Raw genomic sequence first — 8,608 nt, forward strand, 5'->3', positions numbered from 1 at the left:
TGTACATATATCCATGTAAGTATCTGAAACAAATGTTTCAACAAACACCACTTACCTTCTCTTCACGGGCACCGGCAGCAATGTTTTCTGCTCTGTTCATTCTATTTAATTTTTGCTAATGCTACTAGTTTGAGCTATATGAAAATGATATCTTTGTCGTCAAAACGGTCAAATATGGGCAATTTCATACATTTCAACTTGTGACACTAAAATAATTTCACAATATACTTAATGGGTTGTATCCCATAGTGTGAAAAAACATTGTTTAGGGGGTTATTGTTATTTTAAATGTTAAAATGGGTTTGAAATTCGGGGTTTTTTTTCCACTTAATTATGGCATGGACAGCTTTCCACACAGGTACTTCATCTTTCTCAAAGGCTTCATGGAACCCACCACACAGGGATACCCTGGCTTAGGTAACTGATCCCCGGTGAAGGCACTTAGATTTTTTCCAGTTTCTTGCTGTTCCAAACCATGCCAAAGTGAACTTCCCTGTCATAAAGGTCCACGTGCTGGTGCTAGAAATTCTGTAGCATAGACTCATGGAGGCAGGATGGCAACACATTGTGATCTTAGTTGTGTCTCAAAGGCTTTGAAGAGGAGTTACGCTCACTTTCTTCCCTCGTGTGCACTTGGTGGAGAGCAAATGGTGCTGACGGAGGGGGGCCCAGCCAGGCACCCGCTTCTGTCCAGCCCTCATCTGTCTGCAACCTTCTTCTGCAAGATGGGAGCTCCAGCTCACTCCAGACCTCTCCCTCTCTAGACAAACACCATGGAGGGACCCAGAAAAAGAGTGCACTTTCCTGTTGACCAGACCTGAGTTTAAATTGCTGCCCAAGCTCCTTAAATTCTGGGGACTTCACTATCACATCTACAAAAAGGAAATAAACTTCTCAGGGTTGCGGGGAGGATAAAGCAGAAAACGTGAATGCTTTATAAAATGACACAGAAGTTAGCCATTATCTTTATCTGGTGCCTCACTGTTCTTTCCCAAGCATTAGACAGAGCCTACTCTGCTGCCTACTCACATTTACCCTGGGGTGGCCTGGGGGAAGGGCTCAAGAAAAGACAATAAGGCTCACCCTTCTGCGTTTACAAATCTGCCTAGTCCCCGGCCTCGGCTTCCTCATTTTTTCTGGACTTGAGCGGTAAGGTTAAGAACCAAACTCTTGCACAGTCATTCGTTCAACCACAAATATTTACTGAGTACCTACTGTATGTCAGTCACTATGTCAATCACGCTAAGCACCATGTGAGCTTCAATCTTCTTATCGGCAAAATGAAAATTGTGCTTCTCAATAAAGAAACAATGAGCATCTTGGGCGGGACAATTCTTTATGCAAGTCTTTCCCCTGACCTCTAAACGACAGGGACTCTACCTTGTAATTGGTACAATCCAATGACGCCTCCACACATTTCCAAAGGGGCCCTAAAGGCCATTTCCATCCTGGATGGAGAATCCCCGGCCTACCCTCTACGATTTCAGGAGCCAGGAAAAGTAGGGAAGCCCTGTAACTGGCAGATTTGGGATGATGATGAGTCCCAAGATGAGCAGGATATGGACCATGCTTCCGGGGAACTGAGCCTCACAGTGGCCCCAAGGTGACGTCAACATCCTTCGGGCTCTTGGTTCTGGCTTCTAAGTCAGAACTCCTACTCCCTATACGCAGCCAAGATACAACCCAGGAATTTCAAGTTTCCGCTCCCAGCCGAGCCTGGGGTCCTGGAAAGGAAAGAATGGCGGTGCTCTAGTCACCCAAGCCCTCGGCATGCTAAGGGTTAACGCAGGCGGCCGCGCACAAGCCGCCAGCGCCGCTAGGGGGACCGTCCGTCGCAGCACCGCCAGGCAGCTTCACAGTCACGTGGGAGCGAGGGCGGGACCAAGCGCGGAGCCCGCCAATAGGCTGTGCTGTCTGTGGGCGTGATAGCCAATAGGAGCAGGGAAAGGGGTCCCGGGACTACGGAGAAACGGCGGCCGGGAAGGGGCTACCGGGACATGGGGCTTCTGACTATTCTGAAGAAGATGAAGCAGAAAGAGCGAGAGTTGCGACTGCTCATGCTGTATCCTCCCCGATGCCGGAGCCGCGAGGGTAGCAGGGGGGCCCCGCCGGGTGGGCGGTGCCAGGCGCCCCCTACCGGGTGCGGGATGTGCGGCCGGCCGGCCCATACCAACTGCCCTTTGTGCGTCACGCACGTGGGCCCTACCAAAGCGTTTGGCGGGTGGCCGGGAGGAGGCCGTACCACCGGCTCGGGCGGGGGGGGGCGGGGGGTTTAGTTCCTAAGGCCAAAGGTGTGGGCGTAAAGGAGCAGCGGCCGGACCAGATGTCCCAGTGTAGGCGGAGGTGGGGTCCGGAGGTGACTCGAACGTTACCACCCGTCGGTCTGGCCCGAGCGTGGGGCCGCTGTCCTCTTCGGCCCTGGGCGCCTCCTCTCCCTGTCGGAGGGTGCCTGGCCTCGGCCCCGCCCTCAAGGTCGGAATCCCGGGGGCGTGTGGGCCCCGCCCTTCACTCCCGGGAGATGGGGGTGTGGAGTCCGCGGGTTGTTCAGCCCATGGGTCCAACCGTGCGTCTCTTTCCTGCCTCACGGCCAGTCGGTGTCCCCGCGGCTGACGGCTTGCAGGCCCGAGGGCCCCGCTGACCTTCTGAGTCCCATTAGCAGGCATCTGTACTCGTTCGCCCTCCTCTGTGCCAGGCCCGGGGGCACCCCTAGCAGAGAGAAGACATTTCTGTGCGCAGATAACTTAAAAATAATATTTACATCATGTCTGTTTTTGACGAACTCTGAGAAAGGCACAGAGAATTCACTCATGCAGTAAGCATTTATTGAGCGCCTACTGTGTGCTAGGCACTGTCCTGGGGACTGGGGTAAAACAGCAAAACAAAAAAACCCGACCTTCACGGACATTCTATGTAATGCTGAGGGGAGAAAGACCTTAACAAAATGAGTAAAATGCATAGCATGTACGGAGAATAATGCAGCTTAAATAAGGTGGTCAAAGAAGGCCACACTGAGAAAATAACAGTTGAATAAAGACAGGGAGGTGAGGGATGAACCATGTAGATATCTGGGAAAAATTGTTTAAACAAAGGGAACAACAAGTGTAAGGGTCTCCAAGGAGGAACTCAGCTGGTGTGTTCGAAGGACTGTCCAGGAGGTCAGATGGAAGAGCCACCTCACGTGGGACCTTTTGGTTCTGGACTTTTCCTTTTTTTTCTTTTCTTTTTTTAAATTTAATTTTCATTTTATATTGGAGTATAGTTGATTTACAATATTGTGTTTGTTGCAGGTGTACAGCAGAGTGACTCAGTTACACGTTTACATATGTCCATTCTTTTTCAGATTCTTTTCCCATAAAGGTTATTACAGAATACTGAGTAGTGTTCCCTGTGCCATACAGTAGGGGACTTTTCCTTAGAAGTGCAGAGAGGAGGTGAGATCTGAGACTAGTTAGGCCACTGCAGTAACACAGGTGAGATACTATGGGAGCTTGGATCACGATGGAAGCAGTGAGGTGATGGAAGTTGAGGGACGTCTTGATAGTAGGCCAGTAGGAATTGCTGCTGGATTAGACATGAGTGTGAGAAGGAGTGTAAAGTCAAGTGTGACTCCTAGGTTTCTGGCCTGAGCAATTAGAAAAATGAGGAGCCACTTGCTGAGAGGTAGAAGGGCGTGGGGAACACATTCCGGGGGGAGGATGAGAGCTCAGATTGCGCCATGCGAGATGCCTCTGAGACGTCCTAGAAATGTCAGCTAGGCGGCTGGATATAGGGACCAACGTCCAGGGGAGCAGCTGGGTGGGACGTGTGAATTTGGGAGTCATCAGCATAAAGATGGTGTTTGAGGCCGTGATCCTGGATGAGATCACTGAGGCAGTGAGTGTGGACAGGGAAGAGAACCTAGGCTGCTCAGATCAAGAGGTCAGGGAGATGAGGAGGAATGACCAGGGAGGTCAGAGGAGAGCCAGGCAAGGGCGTGTCCCGGAGTGGAGGAGGGGGATGGACTCTGTCAGCGCTGCTGATTGAGCAGGAGGAAAAGGGCTGAGGACTGCCCAGCCAGTGGAGAACAACATGGCGTCTCTAAGGACTGACCTTGGCCAGAGCAGTTTCGGGGAAGCAGTGGGAGCAAAAGTCTAACGGGTTCAAGAAAGAGAAGGAGGACAGAAATTGGAGAGGGTGAGTATGGACAACAGTTCTGAGATTTGCTATAAAGGGAAGGAAATAAAGGAAAAAGTCGGGGAGAGGGATCAAGAGAGGGTGTTGTTTGCTTCTTGTAGGTGGGAGAGACACCCGCTTGTCAGCTGACGGGAATGATCCAGTGGAGAAGGAAGCATGGCTGATGGAGCTGGGGCGGGTGAGGGGGATGATCAGCCGCCAGTTATCAGGGACTACGGCTGGGTCTCGGGAGAGGTCCTCTCGCCCCCCTCCCAGCTGCAAGCCCCCTTAAGTGTTCGAAGGAAAGAGGAGGGTGGTTCTCTCCTGCTGGTGAAGTTACCCATTTCGTGTGCACGCTCAGCAGCAAAGGGTTTGGAATATTCGAAAAACAGGAAAGGCAAGGGGGGCTGCCTCCAGATACTTTTTTTTGTTATTCCCTCTGCCTAGAATGCTCTTCCCCCAGTCCTTCAAAAAGCTGGCTTCTTGCAGTCTGGGCCTCAGCTCGAGACCCGGTCAGAGAGGCCTTCCCTGGTGCTGAGCTAAAGGGGCTCCTCGATGGCGCTCTCCGAAAGCCTCTCCACTGTGCTGACACTCACCGGGCTCTGACAGTGCCTTCCTTCTCACTTGTGGGCACCGTGCCAACTGTCCCGCACTAGGGTGTGCGCTGCACGAGGTGGGGACTGTGCCTCCAGGCCACCCCCAGCACCAGAGGTATTCTGGCACAGAGTAGGCCTTCAGTATATGTCGTGGGATGAATGAAGGAGTCTCTGGTCAGAAGATGATAAGGTCTTTCTTGATACTTTCACATTTATCTTGTGGGTCTGGCATGTATTCAACTTATTTTGATACGTGGTGGGAAATGATTTGTCCCCCAAGAGAGGGGCACTGTGATGATGTCACCAGGCTGCAGAGCATGGGGACTCCTCCTTAACCTGGCACACCCCAGTGGCCTGGACAATGCTGGCAAAACAACCATCCTCAAGAAGTTCAATGGGGAAGACATCGACACCATCTCCCCGACGCTGGGCTTCAACATCAAGACCCTGGAGCACCGAGGGTGAGCGGGGTCCCCGAGGGGGGGCCTGCCCAGAGCAGGGCAGGGAGGGCAGGCGAGGGGCCAGGCTGACCCTCCAGCCACCCCCTCCCTGTCCAGATTCAAGCTGAACATCTGGGATGTGGGCGGCCAGAAGTCCCTGCGGTCCTACTGGCGGAACTACTTTGAGAGCACCGACGGCCTCATCTGGGTGGTGGACAGCGCCGACCGCCAGCGCATGCAGGACTGCCAGCGGGAGCTCCAGAACCTGTTGGTGGAGGAGGTGGGCAGGAGGCCTGGCTGAGCAGGGGAAGCAGGGCTTTCCCCAGTGTCTGGGCCCCAGTACTTTGTGCGCATATGTGGATGTGTGCACACCTTCCTCAGCAGATTCCCTGAGGGGGCCGTGAACCCAGAGGGACACCTCAGGTGGGGTCTGTTCCTTCACTGAGCCCTCACCACGTGTCCAGCACCCTTGTGGAGGCAGAGACAACCTGTACACCTGGTCTAGGGAGGCCCACAGTGCCTTGAGCAAGACACTCTGTGGATGGAGACATTAGTTGACGTCCCTGCGATGTCACTGCTTCACCACCCTGAGCTTCAGTTTCTGCACCTTGAATTGGGCTTCAGGGAGGATGACTTGAGGCCAGTGTGTGAAGCTTTGGGAGGCAGTGGAACCTGGCTCAGCAGTCGGACTCTTCGCTGTGTGACCTCAGGCAAGGCACTTAACTTCTCTGAATCTCCACCGCCTCATCTCTCAGATGGGCATTATAATTATGGCGATCTTAAAAGTTATTGTCTGGGCCAAAATGCTCTTCTTTAAATAAAATTTTAGATTTACAGAAAAGTTACAATGATAGTAAAAAGATACCCCATATAGCTTTCACTTAGCTTCTCTTAATGTTAACATCTTACAGAACTGCCATACACATGTCAAAACTAAGAAATTAACATTGGTAAGTTACTGTTAACTGAACTACAGGTTTTGTTTGGATTTCACCAGTTTTTCCACTAATGTCCTTTCTCTGTTCCAGGGTTTGAGCCAGGTTACTACACTTCATTTAGTTGAAAACCAGGACACTTTTGAGAGTAAAAGAGAGCTGTTAATAATTATGGAGGGACAACTGGCATAAACAGGGGGGTCGAGCAGGTCCAGTGAGACCCTGGCTGTTGAATGCTCAGCGCTGGCCTGGCCTGTCAAGGCCCTTTTTAAGGGCCAGATCCACCATCCACATGGAGGAGCTCCCAGTCACAAACACATGTATGGAAATAACTGGAATCACAGGCAGAGAGTGCGGCCTGTCAGGGTAGTGGGACAGTTAGAGGGCTACGTGAACTTGGAAGAGGGAAAGGTCATTTCCAATAGACCCCATAGCCTCTGGGACAGTCTCATTCCTTGCGCGTGTCAGGTCATCAGATCGGAGCAGTCTAGAACTGGGGAGCATCTTACCCATCACCCCCTCCCCATTTATGGAAGAGGAATGTGAGGCACGGAGGAGAGAAGTGCCCACTGGGCTGGTGATTGGGCTGGAGCTAGGGTCCCAGCCCAGCCCAGGGCTCCCTCCACCCCGTAAATGGCTGGACACAAAGGCCGTCTCCGCACTACCCACCCCGCTTGTGCCTTTGCAACTACCACGGGACCTTCCCCTGAGCTTCCAGGTTGATCTCTGACCCCAGGTGCTCTGGGTGATTAGTGCAGGGGCCAGGCTGCCCTCTGAGCCTCCATCCCCTTGACCCCCTCTGTTTCTCTTCCCCAGCGCCTGGCTGGAGCAACCCTCCTCATCTTTGCCAACAAGCAGGACCTGCCTGGAGCGCTGTCCTCTAATGCTATCCGTGAGGTGAGTCCAGGCCTTGACGCAGGCTCACGGAGGAAAAGGGGCACGTATTTCTTTGTTAATTTATTTTAAAAACATTTATTAGCCCCTCTTGCATGGCTGGACCTATTTGGGATACTGGAGATTCAGTGATTAATAGGATATAGTTGTGTCCCACAGCCTGGGGGAAGGCAGACCTGCAAATAGATTATTCCACAGGATAACAGTAGCCAACAAGCAGTGGGTGCTTTCTATGTGCCAGGCTCTTTGCATGGATTAACTCATTCAATTCTCAAAGCAACCTCATGAGGTAGGAACTTTTATAATCATTCTACAGATGGTGAAGCAAGCTTAGAGAGGTTAGGTAACTCACCCAAGGTCACACAGCCAGTAAGCAGAGAAGCCAGGATTTAAACACAGGCCTGTGTAACCCCAGGTTGCATCTTAACTCCTATTCTAGAGCTTGAACACCAGAATGAGAAAGAGTGGGGTTAGAATCTAGGTTCTGCCACTTACTAGCTGTGTGACCTTATGCACTTTGCTTAACCTCTCTGAGGTTTCCTCCTCAGTAAAATGGCCAACACAGTCCCTGGCTTATGGGGCTTTTGGGGAGAATGGATGAGGGGACATTTGTAGGGCCCATAGCACAATGTCAGAAGCCCTTGTTGCCATCTTATTACTAAGGGGTAGTACTGGCGTGGCGGTGTACAGAGAGCCTGGGTGCCCTGGGGCCCTGACAGATCTTCACCAGGGGTCAAGGGAGGCTTCCCAAAGCAGGCCCTTGAGGGAGGCATGCATTTCCCCTGGGCCAGCAGAGGGCAGGGGCTGAGGGTGGGCAGGGCCTGTGGTTGCTGGGGCCCACCATCACCTTCTACCCTCCCAGGCCCTGGAGCTGGACTCCATCCGCAGCCACCACTGGTGCATCCAGGGCTGCAGCGCTGTCACTGGGGAGAACCTGCTGCCCGGCATCGACTGGCTCCTGGATGACATCTCTAGCCGCATCTTCATGGCCGACTGAGCCGCTCAGATGCTCCCCAGCTCACGGTCCAGGCGCCCCCAGCAGGCCCTCACCAAGCACCATCCATGGGGGGGTGGGAGTCAGCCAGCCCACCTAACACCCCCTGCCCACCCCGTAACCTACTGCTGCTCTGTGGCCAGCCGGCTCCCGTGGCGGGAGGGCTGTCACCCTGGCTCCTGAGCCGGCCTGCTTGCAGCTGCCGTACCAAGAGGAGAGGGCTGGGGCTGGGAGGGCCTGCCTCTGCTGCTACCGAGGCTGTGAGCCTCGCCATTCGCTCAGCTGTGAGAATAAATTGTTCCTCGCTCCCATTCCTGGCTGAGTCATTTGTTGATTCAACAGCTCTAGAGACTGCCTAGAACCCACAGTCCAGTGGGGGACAGAAAGGGACAGATGATTTCAGTCAGAGGGTTAACTGTCGCTGTGTCAAAGGGATGGCAAAGAATTATAGAAGCACAGGACAGAGCTGTGTAATTGCATTTGGAAGAGTCCAGGTGGGCTTCCCAGAGGAGGTGACATGAAAGCTGAGAGTTGGGACTTCCCTGGGTGGCGCAGTGGTTAAGACTCCGCGCTCCCAATGCAGGGGGCCCGAGTTCT

At 53.0% G+C, this 8,608-nt stretch overlaps 1 protein-coding gene and 1 long non-coding RNA gene across 2 annotated transcripts; both read left to right on the forward strand.

Moving 5' to 3' along the window:
• Positions 1 to 1,933: 1,933 nt before the first annotated feature.
• Positions 1,934 to 8,322, forward strand: ARL2 (ADP ribosylation factor like GTPase 2). The gene is made up of 5 exons (XM_059931953.1): positions 1,934 to 2,062; positions 5,099 to 5,209; positions 5,306 to 5,468; positions 6,940 to 7,020; positions 7,880 to 8,322. The coding sequence occupies exons 1-5, from the start codon at positions 1,998 to 2,000 to the stop codon at positions 8,012 to 8,014; spliced, it is 555 nt and encodes a 184-aa protein (XP_059787936.1). The 5' UTR covers positions 1,934 to 1,997; the 3' UTR covers positions 8,015 to 8,322.
• Positions 2,077 to 5,090, forward strand: LOC132370945 (uncharacterized). Its single transcript, XR_009504719.1, has 3 exons — positions 2,077 to 2,472; positions 3,341 to 4,173; positions 4,275 to 5,090. It is a non-coding gene; the product is annotated as an uncharacterized LOC132370945 (long non-coding RNA).
• Positions 8,323 to 8,608: the final 286 nt, after the last annotated feature.

This window comes from Balaenoptera ricei, chromosome 8 (genome assembly GCF_028023285.1).
Source record: "Balaenoptera ricei isolate mBalRic1 chromosome 8, mBalRic1.hap2, whole genome shotgun sequence".
In the NCBI taxonomy this organism is placed as follows: Eukaryota; Metazoa; Chordata; class Mammalia; order Artiodactyla; family Balaenopteridae; genus Balaenoptera; species Balaenoptera ricei.